Source organism: Colossoma macropomum, unplaced genomic scaffold (assembly GCF_904425465.1).
Source record: "Colossoma macropomum unplaced genomic scaffold, Colossoma_macropomum, whole genome shotgun sequence".
Classification (NCBI taxonomy): domain Eukaryota; kingdom Metazoa; phylum Chordata; class Actinopteri; order Characiformes; family Serrasalmidae; genus Colossoma; species Colossoma macropomum.
The window spans coordinates 21,418,388-21,436,115 of record NW_023494788.1 but is presented as its reverse complement, the minus strand read 5'-3'; the positions used below and the strand labels follow the sequence as shown (position 1 = coordinate 21,436,115).

The 17,728-nt window shown below is 40.0% G+C and overlaps 2 protein-coding genes across 2 annotated transcripts; one reads left to right on the top strand and one right to left on the bottom strand.

The window, feature by feature from the left end:
• Nucleotides 1-2,933: 2,933 nt before the first annotated feature.
• mif (macrophage migration inhibitory factor) lies at nt 2,934-5,964 on the bottom strand. Its single transcript, XM_036568806.1, has 3 exons — nt 5,721-5,964; nt 4,078-4,250; nt 2,934-3,515 (listed from the first exon to the last, which is right to left on the bottom strand). The coding sequence occupies exons 1-3, from the start codon at nt 5,826-5,828 to the stop codon at nt 3,449-3,451; spliced, it is 348 nt and encodes a 115-aa protein (XP_036424699.1). The 5' UTR covers nt 5,829-5,964; the 3' UTR covers nt 2,934-3,448.
• Nucleotides 5,965-8,160: 2,196 nt separating this feature from the next.
• Nucleotides 8,161-14,143, top strand: si:dkeyp-121d2.7 (zinc finger protein 2). Its single transcript, XM_036568805.1, is given in 5 exon segments — nt 8,161-9,097; nt 9,357-9,550; nt 10,154-10,235; nt 11,146-11,581; nt 11,583-14,143. Coding segments are annotated over 5 exon segments (1,434 nt in total). The 5' UTR covers nt 8,161-8,805; the 3' UTR covers nt 12,013-14,143.
• The last annotated feature ends 3,585 nt before the right edge of the window (nt 14,144-17,728 follow it).

The following is a 17,728-nucleotide window of genomic DNA, read 5'->3' as shown; positions in this document are numbered from 1 at the left end:
TGTAATTTTGCCCCCTAAATACTTTTTATGCTGTTAATGAACTACTAAACAACTAATAACCTTTTCTTTTGATTAGAAATGAACTAAAATCATACCAGATTTGTTTTCAATTGAAAAGTTTTGTTTAGCAGTTCACAATGTTACAAATACATAATCTGAATTGACTGGGTTCATATCAGCACATTTTGATACAAAACCACTGCCTCTACGTACAGTGACTGGTGTAAACATGAACATTTACGCCCTCTAGAGGAGCCTGAGTGTCAGGACAGAGCAGGAAGAACAGCTCTCATTAACAACAAAATGCAGATGCCTCATTCTCTCACACTAACATCACATACCCCATGCATAATAATACAAATTCAGTCTTTTGAAGGAATTAATAAAGCAAAATAAAAGCTCGTGCTTTGGCACGTTTGTAAAGTGATCAATGACAAAGACATCACAATAATCCTCAGACTCATCTTTGCTGATTTTTTCTCACTTTTAAAAAAGGATCTTGAGTTAAGTGATCTTTAACATTGTATTTAAACATGGGATCAATGGGAATTCACTGTGAAAAACTGGTTATTTATTTTTTTGTCAAAACCTTGATTATATAAGTCACCACCGTCATTGTGGTTAATTAGCTCAAGCACTGAAAATATGAGAGAAATCTAACATTTACTTGAAGTAAATGTGATCTAAGAAAACAAAAAAATTTATGTTTTTTTAAACAAATCACATTTCACAATTACTGGCACCCCTGCATTTAGTACTTTGTGCTGCCTCTATTTGCCAATATAACAGCCAACCTTGACCCAGTTTTAGCTTTTTTGGAAGAGGCAGCCAGGTTTTCCTTTAAACTCTCCTGGTATTTCATGCAGTTCATGATGTTATTTATCATAACAAGGTTCCCAGAGACTCTCAGCCCCAAAATATCAAAGATCCTCCACCTTATTTCACAGTGTGGATGAGGTTCCTGTCCGTGTAAACATCCCTCTTTTTACACCAAACACAGTTTGAATGTTTGCTGTCAGAAAGCTGTTTTTGTCTCATCTGAATCTGGTTCCAGTCAAAGTCCCTGTAATGTCTACTGAATTTCAGGTGCTTACATTTGAGGTTATACAAAATCCTCTTCTTCTGGCACACATTCTAAAAAGTTTCCTGGCATGTAGGTGGCGTCTAATTGTATCTTATGGGGACTTGGTGACCTGAAAATGCTGCTGTCATCTCCAAATGTCCAACTGTGAAATTTCCTACTGTGCATGAGGGTGAAATACATGTGTATCCTCTTCCAGGCAGGTTCACTACAGCTCTGGTTGTTTAAACTTCCTAATTATTGGCCTATTAGTGTATATATACATTTACAGGCATGAAGCCACTGCCTGATTTATAACAATAATAATAAACATAATACATTTTATTTCAAGCACCTTTCAGAGCAGCCAAGGACACTGTATAAAATGTTTAAAAATATTACCTGTGTTCTGTACTACTATGAAATTTAGCATCAAAATGACAGCAAACTTACTGTACTAATTAACTATCAGTCTGCATAAAAACAAAGATTTTAGTTTTAGATTTAAAAGCACTATCAGAGCCTATGGTGGACTGAGGAAGGGTGCTTAAGACTTTGTATGTAGGAAGCAGCAGAAGAGAATGGGAGTGATATGGTCCCAGGGTTTGGTACGGGTCAACATCCTGGCTGCTGAATTTTATATGTACTGTAGTCTATAAATTTATCTGGAAGCCCAAACAGGATCCCACTGCACGCGAGAAAAAACAAACGCATGTAAAACATTTCAGCTGCTGATACCGTGAGTTTAGGACAGAGGCAGATTGTGTTCTTAAGGTGGGAAAATACTGTTTTAGTGATACTATTTGTGTGTGGTTGAAAGAGAGAGCAGAATCAAATAAAGCCTCAGTCTGAAAGTTTGAAACCAAAATAGCAGCATGTTGAGTGGATCCATTTGCAAAGGGAAGTGGGAGAAGCCTTAAGTACAACCTGTGTCTGTTCGCTATAATACCTAAGATAATTACTGCTCATGCATGTTTTTACCTCCTGGAGGCAGACTAAAACAGCTAGAGGTGAAGGTTGGTCAGTAGGCTTGGTATGGATGTAGATTTGGGTATCATTAGTTTAAAAAAAAAAGACTGTATTTATGGAACATTTGCCCATGTGATGACATATAAATAGAAAAAAGTAAATGTCCTAATCAAAGTCAACATTTTTATCTCATTTCATTTGTGTATTCTCTAATCTTCTTCACGTTGATGAATAACTAAGGGAATTTGGCCTCGGTTTCACCTCATACGACACAGTCGTGGATGACCACTTAAGTGTGCTTGAGCAGTAAAGTGCACTTAAATACTTCAATTAAAGGTGAAATTTCTCTCATATTTTCAGTGAGACTGAGCTATTTAACAACAAAGACATTTGTGAATGACCTTTTTACTTAGGGTGCCAACAATTACGGAGCTAACTGTATCTTAAGTGTGAGCCATATATCTTCACAATGCCCTATACTTTTGTCTGTTTATTTCTTCTGATTCTGCAGCCTTCTTTTCTAACACTAGTAGTTGTTTAGTTCTCATATCTTACAGGCACCGCAGAAATAAAGCCTCCGGTTAAGACTTGCTGTTTGCAGGTGTACATGAGCATACCTGCCTAATAAGAACAACTGTCCAGATATTTTTGCTTAACCTACATACTTTCAAATGAACAAAAGGCTCCACCTAGTATGCTTACTCATGCACCATATGTTCTCTACTATCTTAATTCTTGAGTAAACAGGCAATCCTGTCACTGTCTAATATGTTCATTTGTCATGACTAATGAAATATTAATACTGTACTGTTTGACATAAGAAGACGCTTAATACAACTTTTCTTAAGTGTTTTAAAAAAAGGTTCCGTCTATTCATACTGAAAAGTAACTGAAGACTGAAAAATAAGACCAAAATGTTTTATTGCCTTATCAAAGCACGTACAATTTGTTGCATGTAACATATAGCATAGCGAATACAAACAGCATCCTGCATTTTCCTGCTGTGACTTAACTGGCTGCACAAAATCCACCTCAAATGTTTCCGATATCCTTCTGGTCTACAGTCTAAAAGGTGCAAGTTTTATCCATATTTGCTGCAAGTCATAGACTTTTGGTATATCATTTTTCAAGAATATGGCAAAAACTCTGTAAAGCAGCACAGTCTCTATTATTATACACATTTTGCAAATATGAACCTCATGCCATCCAAACAAGAGATTTACATCGCATCCACTGCCAGTATGTAAATCTTCAGGAAAATGCTCATATCTGCTTATAGCCACTATGAAACAAGTTTTAAAGCAAATCTACATTAAGTGCTGTGTAAGACGAGAACCATTGTTTAGTGCTCTACTGCCTATTAGTTCTGCAGCTGAAGGAATGAGTGCTTGAGCAATAGATGGAAAAAATCCATTCCCTTTAGCCAAAGGTGGAGTTGTTCCATGCAACATTCGCCGCCTCCATGTCAAAAAAGTTTATGTAGATCCTGAAACACAACCACAGAGAAGAGTTTGTAAAAACAGGTGGCATAAATGCATTGTTCAAAAAGATAAAGCAATGGTATAGGACAAGAAAAGCTATGAACTTGCATAGTTAACAAGACACTGGCTTAACAAATGCTCAAAATGAAAACTGAATATTTACATAGTTTATAATTAATGCAATCCTTAATGAGATCAGCCATGAGAGTTTTTAGTATTACAGACTAGGGATGCACGGATATGAGAATTGTGGGCGATGCACATATTTTTCTAGTGTATCACCTGTAGTGGCAAAAAATAACATTTATTACTATAGGATTACTAATGTAGTAAAAATAAAAGTAGATATTTTTACACAATCAGCCCAGGATCGCTCTTCTTGGGTAGAATTAATAAGTTATCAAAAATTTCAGTCAAATCTAAACATCTGTCTGATGCTGATATTTGCTCATAACATCTCCTGATAGCGATTTTATTCCAATATCATTGTGCATCCCTATTAATGACAGTCTAACCAAGATTAATGAATATCTAACTAATTAAAGAGAAAACGTGTGAGGCAAATACCTGTCTGGAGAAATGCCAAGGTGTTTGTTGAGGGTGCCCATCAGCAGCTTGGAATACTGCTTGTTCAGTGATCCTCCAATCTTTCCGATGCTGTGGAGTGAGCAGAGAGCACAGGGATCCGATTTGCCCCCAAACATCATCATCTGATCTGGGATGATGTGCACGGCGATGTACTAATGCACAAACACAAACACACATACAGATAATATACACTTAGATTGATACAGGACAATATTCATAAGCAGTGATAGAGAATATAACCATTGGGTGGGCAATAATCACTATATTTCTATATCAGGATTACAGCACAATATACTTTTCTGAGCCTATTGTGGATGTTGGTGGATGTTGCTGGTACACTGACTAACTGCATGTTTAATTATAAAGAGAGGATACTTAGCTCTGTTTACGTGGATTTAATGCTGTATAATTTCTGCGCCAAATACAATTGGGAGTTTTTTTACGCACATTATCCACTTCCACTAAAATAAATATATATATATATATATATATATACACACACACACACACACTTTAAAAGATGGTTCTTCACAGGTTCTTCAGTAAATACAGTGGTTCTACTTCATGCTTAAATGGTTCTTCAGATTGACTGATAATGTGTTTCATATAGAACCTCTTTTAAAAACAAATCCATGCAGCACCAAAAAGGGATCTTCTATGGTTACAAGCTATATATATATATATATATATATATATATATATATATATATATATATATATATACATACACACACACACACACACACATATACATATATATACATATACATATACACATATATACATACACACACATACACACACACACACACAACACATTCCTCATCAATCTGAAGAATCATACCACCATGCAAAGAACTATTTAAGCATGAAATAGAGATCATGGTTCTTAACAGAACCATTGCTTTTACTAAAGAACCCTTGCAGAACCATCTTTATTTAAGTGTGTATTGTATCGTAAAGTTTTTTTTACCATATCGCCCACCCTTAATTACCACTGACTGCAAAAAAAACTGTAGGAATGAGGCTAAAAACAGCATCTGTACTCCTACACTGCTCTTAGCTAGAACGTGACTGAGAAGAGCAGGTCAATGGTGGAGATGCCTCGTAATTCTGTCCCATTCAAATGATTTCAGCCCCAACACCAATCCTGCTTCTCGGGTGCATATTTTAGATATTTTAGTGTCCATCACCCACTTTTAGACTCCATGAAGGGTTTGGAAACGAGCTGATGAATCTCAGGTCTGCTACAGCAGGGATGAGACATCAGAGTCTCCTAGATGAATAGCAAGATGTGTTCAAGATTATATAACAATCCAGTTTGTCTGGATTTACCGCTAACGTTACCGGACGATTCATCGACTGAATGCCGTCACTGCTCACTCATCAGGCCTACATACGACGAGGCTGAAGTTGGCTTGCTATTCGCCAGCTCCTTGTTCGAATTTTCCCGTTCCACCTTAAATGGTGCAGCAGCTACATTCTGGCGCCTCTATAATTACTATGTCAATGTAGTTGCTGCACCATTTAAGGTGGAACGGGAAAATTCGAACAAGAAGCTGGCGAATAAGAACCTGACTTCAGCTTCATCTACAGGCATGTGCGTGTTCATCCGTACTCACGTTGGCGGGTTTCCCCGTTGCCTTGGCGAGCTCCTCAGTGAGCTGAGACAGCAGACCTGCAGGAACCGCATCTTTCGACACGTTTGTGTTCACCACGAACATCGGCATGGCGGCAGATTCAGTGTTAAAACCGTGCAAGACTAAAATAAAGCTTTAAGTCAGGTGCAGAACTGTTCACTGCGCTCTCCTCCTCCTCTGGTGGACTTTCGACAGAACGCTTGAACACTACCTCTGTCCTCAAGTCACGTGAGAAAATACGAGAACGCTAGAAAAGTAGCGCTCGCCCCCTAACGCCCTGAGAGCGAACTGCACACCTGATGACCAAATAGTCTGCAAGTAAAAGGGGAATTCCACTCATTTTTCAAAATTTCCACACAGTTAAATGGTGAGGATGTAAACAGTCATCCAGAGAGATCTGATGTAAAATGCTCTAGAGAATCTTACTGGGTCACAGTTGTTCACAGTGGTGGTGATAGGAACCAGGGGTCCTGATGTCTACAACACAAATATAGCCATTTTATTTACTCTCCCAAAACACCAGTGAACCTACACGAGTCTTCTGAGTTTCTATTGCCTATTTAATGTTGATTGTGATAAAATACTAATAAATCTAAAAAAAAAAAAAATTTTCTTTGGGGACTATTTTGCCTTAGAACACTTTCATGTATCCTTCCATCATGAAAGGCCTAATGTTTTAGGCCAAAATTTTACCAAAAAACTACTGTAACTACTTTCTCAGACATGTGTACGTTCACTAGAGGTTGTGGATAGTAAATAAATGTATACTTTTTGCTGTAGACATCAGGACCTTTGGTCTCTACCAACGTAAACAAATCTGAGTCGGTGAGTTTCTTTGTAATTAAGTATTTCAAAACACACCTCAACAACAGCATTATATGTGTGTATGAATTTGGTGGAAGTCCTCTTTAAACCCAATTCTGGACTACACAGCATTCTGAAAGGATTCTCCATTGAAAGGAAAATAAAGGTGTCCAGACAACTGTTCAACCCCTTGGCTGCATCCGCTACTCTTCTGGTAAGGCTTTACACTAGATGTTGGAATATTGTTAGGAGGAATTGATTGCATTTATATATTAATTTATTTAACTTTTATTTAGACTTTAAAATATACTGAGAAAGAAATCTCATCTCTAAATAAATAAATAAATAAATAGATAGATAGATAGATAGATAGATAGATAGATTAATTAATTAAAAAAAGTCACAGATAAACTGAAATAAAATAAATTACGGCAAAAGATAAGTGCAATAACCATGATGAAAATAATAAAATAATAAAACTTTAAAAACAAGAAAATAAAAATAGGCCAAACAAGCAAAAATAAATAAGTTAAAATTCTACATTTAAAAGTGAGATGAGCTTTAGTTAGTTCTGAATAGTGTTCCTGGATCTACCAAGCTTAGAAAAAACAAGCGTTCAGCTGCAAAGCAGGTACAGATGGTGCATGATTAGTTGTGGAATAGAAACGCCACTCCATTTTATTTCATTAGTTTTGAAAGGAGCTCCTCAGGGGGTCTTATACCCCTTTAGCTGGGGGTGGAGTTTGTTATACCCCTCTATCCGACGCTTGACATTGAGCATGGTGACCTTAGAGTCATGTGTGGCTGCTCCAGAGCGTCTCATTTTATTGGCAATGCTTTTTCATTAAGATACAATATGAATGTGCAATTGAACGACCATGTCAGCAAAGGGTGCAACTTAACGTAGCTGATTTTATTCATTAAAAGGAGTCTCTGTATACTTTCTGATATTTCTGATATTTTTTCTGAATATCTGACATGCCAAACAGTTTAGCATACTATAGTATAATAGTGTGGTATAGTATACTGTAGTATAGTATAGTATGTGAGGCTGTTTCCGGTACTGGAGAAAAATATATAGCCATTTAATAAGTCATAATAATGAGAAAGGTTTTAATAATTATGACCTAGCATCTCAAAAAATATAACATAGCATCTCATATTGATGACCTAGAATGTCATAATTATGACTTGCTATCTCATTCTAATGAGATTTTATCTCATAATTATGACTCAGAATCTCATAATAATGACTTAGTGTATCATAATAATCAGAATGTTTCTCATAATTACAACTTAATATATCTTAATTATCACTATCTCATAAAAATGAAAAAAAAATCATAATTATGCAAATCTAAGTCATGCTAATGAGAAAGTAAGTCAAAACCATGACATCGAATCTCATAAAGAGATACTAAGTTATAATTATGAGATATTAGGTCTCAATTCTGAAAACATTCTCATCATTACGACTGAATGGCTATATATATTTTGTTTTTCCATTGGCGGAAACAGACGTACATAGTAAAGCATTGATTGGTATAGACCTCTTTTCTGTCCTTTACGGTAAATAAATAAATAAAGGCTGCGCATGCGCACAAGCTGACGTCCGGAAACAATATTGTAGACGAGAATGAAGAGCGCTCGAGTTGAGGAGGTGAACCCGACGCGTAGCGGTGTGGCACAGTATTATTTTTCTGCATTCGTGCTCGAACCAAGAGCTTTAAACGTTTGTGTTTTTAAGCGGTGGGTCGTTTAGGAGCTGTCGAGAGAGGCTGAGCCGCTGTGTGTTGGGTTTTTGTCTGTTTTTGTGCGGAAAGCTGAGGAGCAGCTGTGTGTGTGTGGAATATTGTGCTCAGGGCTTTTAGGCTAAGTTACTTTACTTGTTCATTTGGAGTGACAGCGCTTTGTAGAGGTCTAACAGTGAAGCCTGGGAGGCTGAATTACACCCGCAGACTGGACTAAAGTGCTGCAGCCTGCGCTCGGAGCAGATAGCCTTCCGCACAGTAATGCTAAAATGGACTTATCGCCTAAATATGAGAAATGTGAGTGACAGATCGAGAGATAAGGGTGATGGATTGAGAGATAGGGAGTGACTTCAGTGTCACTTTGTGTGAGGAAGCTTCAACTTTCAGGCTCTGACATTGAAGGGTGTTTTGGGGGGGGGGATATTTGTGTTTTTCCCTCGTTAAGCTGATGTAAGTTAGGTTATATGTGCGAACAGTGAGTTAGTCTGACTGAAAGACCTGAGTGTGAAACGATGGCGGACTCTGTGAAAACCTTTCAAGCCCACCTGACCGCCGTCATGGACAGCCTGGTCCGCGCGTCGGTGTGCGAGATCACCAAACTCTTCCAGGACACGGTCAACGACTACTTGGTGGAGATTTCGCTGAACAGGAAAGAGAACGAGGCCCTCAAGTTGCGTCTTCGGCTGACTGAGAACAAACTGAGGAACGAGAGGAAATATGGCATGGCCTGGGCTACGAACCGCCGAGCCGCTGGGCTGCTGGCCTCGGACGACCCGGGGGCCAAAAAACGCAAAGTGGACACGAGTAAGGTCAACTCAGCTCAGTGGTGTGGCATGAAGCTTACTGTCCCGTTCACTTCTGCCTCCTGCCTTTGCGCTTCTAGCTTTCTGACAGCCAACATGGAGTGAGAAGCTGTAATGGCGACCCACTCCTCACTCAGTTCTCAGCTTTTCTCTTCTCTCTCCTCCCTCTCCTCCTTTGCTCTCACGTCTCCCTCCCCCTCCTGATCTCCTCTCCTTTCCCTCTTCCCCTTTTTCTTCCCCCTCCCCTCTCTCCCTCTCAGGAGCCAAGCAGGGGAAGGAGTGGAGCGGTGGCGGCGGTGCTGCTGCGTGGGAGGAGGGGGCCGGAGGAGCGAGGGAGGAGAGGAGGGACGTGTTCCGAGTCCATCTGCCAACTGCGAGAGAGGGAGAGGAGGAGGAGGAGGAGAGGAGACGTGTCTCCGGGGAGAGGAAGGAGGTGGCTGGCATTAAAGAGGAGGTGAGCAGCCAATCGGAGGAGAGGAAGCAGCTCACGGGGAGAGATAAGAGGGAGAGACAGAAGGAAGGAAGGAGGGAGGGAGGGAGAGAGAGAGAGCATGAGAGTGCAAGACATCCAGAAAGAGGGAGATGGAGTAAGGATTGAGAGGTGTGAAAAACAAAGCAGGAGCAGCAGAGAAGACAGCTTAGGAGTTAACACCATGCAACCAAGTGCAACTTAAAAAAAAAACACCTCACTTACTCCACAGTTTTTCTGGTGCAACATATGATCAGTTATTATGGGCAATGATTTCAACACATCTCTCAGTACTTGATAATTGTAACATACTTATAATGGAAGGCAATGGACAGGTGCTTCAGATTCTGGTGTATTGTAAGTCATTGGGTTTTCTTTTTTCCTGTAAGCACTGAGAAATTATTTGCTGTACTAATCAGCCATATACAGATACAAGAGATAAAGCTTAGGTTGAAAAACGCTGAAGTATTTCTTTAAGACTGCGATTCATGGATAACAAGAACTAGGCTGAAACGTTATAGAGTTGCTGCCTCATATGTATTGTCATGCGCTCTGTTGCTTTCTCTCTCTGCTGGTCGGTGTGAGCAGGAGGAGGGCTACAGGTCAGATTCTCTGAGGCTGCTGCAGGAGGCGCTCCAGATGAGCCAGACTGAGACCAGCTCTACCCACGGTGAGCACCGCGAGGCTATGTGTGGGAGAGAAGGCAGGCAAGGCATTATGAAGCTGTATGAGTGGTTTGTGCACAGTGGGGGAAGCAGAATCTTGCAGCTTTGTGCTGAACAGTGGAAATGGTATGATATAGGACTCCTACTGGGGTATTTTATTCCCAGCCAGACATGAAACTTTAGATCTGATTTCACAGTGTCAATAATACAATGTCTGTATGTCACATTTTTAAGGAGAAAAATGAACTATTTGTATGGGAGATTTAAACAACATTATGGCATGTTTCTGTATTCCTGACAGATCCTTGTTCAGATTGGCAAATTTAGATTTTATGCACTATACCTGTGGTGTCTGTTTTCACTTGTAGAGGAATGGAGTCCAGCACAGTTTTGTGATTTCCCATTTCAAACACACGTAACTGCTGTATATTTGACCAGGTGTGTTTTGGCTCAGGACACACCAAGCCAGCTGTTGGATGCGGTCAGGCTATTGGTGAGCATCCTTGGTCAGTTGCGCCTATAGTGGTGTACGGCATCGTTGGTTCTAGCTGGTCCTTATCAGTGCTTTTTTTTGGCCAGTTGAGCTTGTTGAACAGGCTCTGAAAACTACACATACAGATAATAACCTCATTTTCGTCATTAGTGTAATTAGCAAAGTTTTAGCAATAGAAATAGGAATTTTAACTATTTCTGCTATTCAGCTGTCCAACTTCTACTGTAGAGAGCTGCCTTAATGGTGAACTGACGGAAGGTGATCATCAGTCACACATAGTTGGCCTGGGTTTTTAAGTTGGCTTGGTGTGTCTCGGTCTTTGACCAAGGAAATTGCCAAACTATGCTGGGCTAATCTAGGTCCAGAGCTGAACTCCTCTAAGTTATGCAATGTAACATGTATGTTTTTGTTGGAATGATCAGGGGAGCTGGATCCTGCCTCTGTTGGTTCTGGATCAGTTGCGGGCGAAGCGTGGGAGGAGCCACCTGCTCTGTCAGCAGAACCTATGAACAGTGGGGACGAGCTCAGTGGGCTCGAGACTGCTTTAAAGGCGGAACGTGAGCGGGAGAAGGCAGGTCCTCCTGTAGACAGTCCCTCACAAGTCAGGGGCGGAGCCGAAGGTGTGGAATTTATCGGCCTGGACGGTTTGTGCAGCTCTCAACAGGACGTTCCCCCGTCAACACACAAAGCAGAACCCCCCGACATCCCGTCGGCCACTGGGAGCCAGAACGACGATGATGAGGGGGAGGAGTCGGGTCAAGAAGGCGTCGACCCTTTGCATTTCTGTCCACAGTGCGGTGGAGGCTTTAACTCTGCCTCCGACCTTGCGGACCACACGTGCCCACTGGCCGATGAGCGGCCCGTTTCAGTGTTCGGTCTGCGGCCGGGCGTTCAGTCACGCCTGGAGCTTGAAAAGCCATGAGTGCGTGCAGGTGGGTGAACAGCCACACCGCTGCGAACTCTGCGGCAAGCGCTTCACGCACTCGCGCTCTCTGGAGCGCCACCAGCTGGTGCACACAGGCGAACGCCCCCACAGGTGCCCCCAGTGCGGACGCAGCTTCAGCCGCCTAGGCAACCTGGAGCGCCATCAGCGCATCCACACTGGCGAGAGGCCGTATGAGTGTGCCGCCTGCGGCAAGCGCTTCAGCCGCGTGGAGTACCTGAAGCGGCACCAGCAGATTCACAGCGGAGAGAGGGGGGAGAGGAACCCACTGCAGTGTGGCCACTGCAGCCAGACGTTCAGCGACAATGAGCACCTCAAACGGCATCAGTGCTTCTCCAGTGCCTGACGACAACAGCAAGAGACCATAGCCCTAATGCTCCATCCAGTCTTTAACCTCTTAACCTTTATTTGTGAGTGCTTCCACACTTCCATTCCTCATTCCTTTTAATGTAATAATACCTTATTCATTTTGCATTGTTTTTCATGTAGTTACTGAATAATAAGTCTTAGGAGAAGCTTAAGGGGTTAACAGTGAGGGGCTACTTTCTCAGACATGTATTAACCTTTAATATTTCTGACATTTGGCAGATACTTTTATTCAATGTGACAGTTTCTTTGTGGCAAGTACTATTTGGATGGGATTTGTTTTCCATGGGGAGGTGGTGTGATGCCACTTTACCACAGGACGTCTGTAATGTTCATGGCCAGTTCACCTGGGATAAGAATTCTTGGTATAAATGACAGAGATGTGAGTAGCTACTCCATTTTTACGCTGCCTGTACTGCAGGAACGAGTAGAAAACGTGTCAAAATGTTTAGCTGTCATTCAGTTTACCCTTACCATCTGTCTTGCTGTCTTAAGTAAATGCACTCATTAGCATTGTTAATAGCTTGAAAATTCACAGCCAGCAGTAAACATAACTGCATAAAAACACTTTTATCTGTAATTTGTACGTTTTAATGTTCTGAGTTGTACACTTGAGGTCAGACAGTACATATTGGCTTGATTTTAGCCACAGAGTAAACAATTCTTAGACCCTCCATACTTAAGAAACTTCTATTCCACAGAATATTGTACCATCTTTACCAACATGTTGATTGGCACAAGATTAATACAACCTGATAACATCTGTAACATATTTATATGGTTGGCTTTAGAAAGTAAAAGGTGCTGGAATCTTTACTGACACGAGAGCATACAGTCTGTAAGAATGACTTATATGGTGCATTTGAATGGGACAGAAATCACTGAGAAATGGCAGTAAAAGTTGCAATATCTCCCCATCCTCATGTAAAACTAATCCCATCTGAATAGTGCTACTGAGAAGCAGGTGAATGTTACATTAAGTCTTGCCCAAAAATTCTTAATAGCGTGCCATAGTGTTCTTGCCCAGGTGGGGAATTGAAACCCTGGTCTGCCATGTGGCAGGTAGAAGACTTACTCACAGTGCTATACTGACTGCTACATTAAATCTAGTCTTGGAGTAAATTGCAGTGGCACTGGTGTATCATTCTTTTATGATTAAGGCTTGGGAGACTGACCCTAGGCTTATTAGTGGTGAACTTAATCCTAAGGCTTATTATCCATTACCTACTATGAATTACTAAGTAACTACTAAGAAATTACTGTGTAATTTATGTAGTTACAAAAGTGAGGAATGGAAGTCTGGACCCACTGAGGGATTCTTACAGTTCAAGAGGTCAAAGAATATGTTAAACATCTCAATTAAAACATCACACAGGAGCCAATGAAGAACAGTATTTGACATGGCACAGCCACCATTTATCATCGACAGACTACACTGTCTTGTGCATTATGATTCGTAAAGGGGTCTTCAGTACACCTGTGTCATTTCTCATTCCATATGTTTCTTATTTTCTTTCTTCAGCTAGAACGCACCAGTTAGAGCATTTGCAGCCTACACTTTTCATACATATGGACAAAATACAAATTACAGATTATCTTCAACCATGAATGGTCTAATTTTTTTTGTAGTAGAAATATTTAAAAAATAATTAAAACTCATACTCAATACCATAAAACAAAAGTAAGGCCTCATCTGTGCTTCCACCATCATATCAATGTAGAACTACCCAGACGCATCTAAGTTAAATATTTTATCCATGTAGAGCATTTCTTTAGATTGTGTTTCAAGCAAGATCCTGCAGGTTTTCAAGAAAGAACAATTGCATGTATACAAAAAGTTGTTTTCTCAGATTTTTTATTTTGAACCAAACTGTGACCCGAGAGTTTTGCATACAGAACCTAAACGTATCTGGTTGTGTTTTTTTGTCATTTGTCATACTTTAAATAGTGACAAATTGTCTTTTGCTTAAGAAATTTACATCAAGCTTAACAGTTTGTCTCAGCACTTTCCGTAGTACTGTGTCCATATTCCATATTTTTTCTGATTTCTGACAAACTGAAGTGGTTCTGTAGGCCAGGTTTGTGGAAGTATCAGTATTTTTTTCATTTTCGTCTTGTTTTTCCTTTCATTGTATCTAAAATAAAGGATTTATTGCAGAACGATTTTTGCATATAATATTTGATTTTAGCTTGTATGAAAGTATACCTTATGTAATTATTTCATACTCAAGTCAGTGTAAGGTTATAGTTAACCCCTTAAATGGCCAGGGCCCATCAGGGGGGGGCAACGTTTTATTACACATTCTGCAACCTAAGAATAGCTCAAACTGTTTGCATTGAAGTCCCTGTAGTTACTGAATAATAAGCCGTAGTATGTAATCAGCCTGGGATTTTAAGAGATTATTCAATTTTTTAGTACATATTTCTGCACCAACGTTGGTGCAAAACATTTATTAGACATTGGTGGTTAGAAACCAGCACTAAACGTATAATAGAGCGTTAGAGCTGTGAGGGCTAGCATTGGTACAGTGGTCCATAGTGATGCACTTATTCTAGGGTTGTTGGGGGGTCTGTTTGAGGAGCCTCCGTGGTGCTGGACAGTCTGATACTGAAGTTGCGCCGGCCCACACTGCCCTCGTTGTACACATTGGACCACATTGGTCTCACAGCAGGACGCTCTGTAGGTCAGCAAGCTCGTATTGCAGCAATTTTCATCCTCAAACAGCAAGACATTTGAGTAGAATGTCTTGTTGGGCTTGTCTGCGGTGACTGATACGTGGGGATACTTTATTCCAGTTCCATGTGCATCCATCACTGTCACCTCCCACTTAGCATCCCAACATGGGACAGGCCAGTCCAAACTTTCATTCAGTACATGACACACTGGTAGAGTGACATCCATGACCTGCAGAATATGCACACACATTATAACTTTCTCAAGCTTTTCAACTGGAGAAATAATGGAAAAGTTTCATCTAGGATTTCTCATCATCTGCTAGTCAAAGAGAACAGGAGAGAAAGAAAAGATTATTTATCATAAATGTGAGATGCCAGCAAATGGACAGTTGTAGCATCTTTGGGATTTTTGTAAGTCATAGTATTTTAAACAGCTCTGGCTCATTTATAAATAAGAGGGAATGTTTTCTGAATTTGCATTTGTGAACGTGATATTTTGCTAGAGAAGCATAGTAGAATTATTATACAGTAAATGGCTTCATTTGACAGTCATGCAATCCAAAAAGTTCATGTTTAAAAGCAAAAAAATCAGGACAAATGTTAAGAGCCATTCAAGTACATTATATCAATAAAACAGTAACTCAACCCTGAATAGAATTACCTGTTCTACTTTTTCAGGAAAAAAAAACAGACAACACAGTGTTTTTTAAAAAAGTAATATACTGTATTATTATATAATTTATTATAATGCAATTAATGCAATAATCCTGTGGAAAATGCCATTATTATTCAGTGCAGTTTGCCCATAACCACACAGTATGAGGGGTGGGAAAAATAATTTGTACTTCACAAATCAAAAAGTTGTGAATTGATTTACAAAATATCATATCAGATGAGAAGAAGAAAAACTGAGATAAACAGATACAATTAACAAAAAGATCAAATAAAACATAAAACATTGTTTCTTTTCCTTTTTTTCTTGTATTTTTTTAGGTTGCAATTTAAACCAATTAAATGCTGATACAGGCATATAGATTTAACAAGAGCTCAGAGTGTAGGCTACTTTCTAATTCACTGAACAGGACCCCCACAGGACCCCCACAGAGCAGATATTATTTGAGTGGTGGATCATTTTCAGGACTGCAGTAACCCTGACATGGTGGTGGTGTGTTAGTGTGTGTTGTGCTGGTATGAGTGGATCAGACGCAGCAATGCTGCTGGAGTTTTTAAACACTGTGTTCACTAACTGTCCACTTTATTAGACACTCTTACCTTGTCGGTCCACCTTGTAGATGTAAAGTCAGAGACGATAGCTCATCTGCTGCTGCACAGTTTGTGTTGGTCATCCTCTAGTCGTTCGTCAGTGGTGACAGGACGCTGCCCACAGGACGCTGTTGGCTGGATATTTCTGGTTGGTGGACTATTCTCAGTCCAGCAGTAACACTGAGGTGTTTAAAAACTCCAGCAGCACTGCTGTGTCTGATCCACTCAGACCAGCGCAACACACACTAACACACCACAGTGTTACTGCAGTGCTGAGAATGATCCACCACCCAAATAGTACCTGCTCTGTGATGGTCCTGTGGGGGTCCTGGCCACTGAAGAACAGGGTAAAAGGTGTGTGTGTGTGTGTGTGTGTGTGTGTGTTGGGGTAACAAAGTATGAAGAGCAACAGATTTTGAACAGCGTCAAATATCTCCTATTTTAACATTCATAGTAAAAATGAATTGCGTAACACTGCCATAAATCTAAAAGTGAACTATGTTGATTAAAAACAAACTAATGAAGTTTGTGACAAAAGTTGGTCTTCTGTCAGATTTCACATCAGTAAGTTACATTACTTGCCTTGAAGGAGAACTCCACCGATTTTTCAAAATGTCTGCATAATTCAATCTTTAAGATGTAAACAAAGTCAATTAGAGAGGTTTGGTGTGAAACACTCTGTTCTAGAGAAACTTACTGAGTCAGAATTGTTCACAGTGGTGGTGATAGGAACCAGACATCCAAGGCATTCAATCCCTTAAAAAGCTACCTCACAAAAAGTTTTTACATGAAGTTGTTAGGAAGATGTTGGTGAATGTTCTTAAGAATGAAATAATGAAATGTGAATAAAAAACACATTTAAGAAGATTTTCTGTCTTAAGACACTTTCGTGAATCCGGCCCTTGGTTTCTGTCACCACCGCTGTAAAAAAAAAAGCTGAGCTGGTAAATTTCTCTGCAGTGAACCACTCTGAATGACTCTATTTACATTTCAGCGATTGAATCATACAAAAATTGTGAAAAACTTGGAGTGGCCAGCAGAGGTCACTGTAGGTCTAGAAGAAGGGAAACCACTGGTGACTGAACATGCCAGAGACAGAAATGACTTTGAACATGCTTCTTTGCATGCTTCAGTGTGCACACGTTCAGAATAGCACATCAAGTTATTTATCGTAATTATCAGCCAAAATTTCAATAACAGACCAGTCATAATTATACATTTTTTTCTTTTTTCAGGAAATAATATGTTGGGCACTGACATATATATTGTGCATTCTTAATTATTACTGATTTGAAGGACACAATTACAGCTGCGTTATGTAAGCTTTTGGGGCATGTGGTATCCCCACATGGAATATGGGAATTTCGAGACCTCTCTGGTGTAAATGTGCAATTGCACACAAAGTGAGGAAAAACATTGGTTGTGCTTCGGACCCCTTCCCCAGGTGGATGAGTCTGATCATTGTGAGTGCATTGAAAGAGTACTCAAAGAGAACTTACTCAAAACTTGGTGGGCATCGTGTCTTCTAAGTATATGAGTGAATTATCTACTGTCATCATCATATCATTCATCAGTATGATGTTGATTTTGCATTTGAGACCTAAACATCAAGCTGGGACTTCTTTTTGAGCCTGTGCATGTGATGTTAATAGGTACGCCTTTAAATTACTATTTCAGGTTTTACAGATGACTCACAGCAGTGCACATCCAGCGTATATTACTGTGTTTTTTCTCCTGGCTCAATAATGCTACTTTTA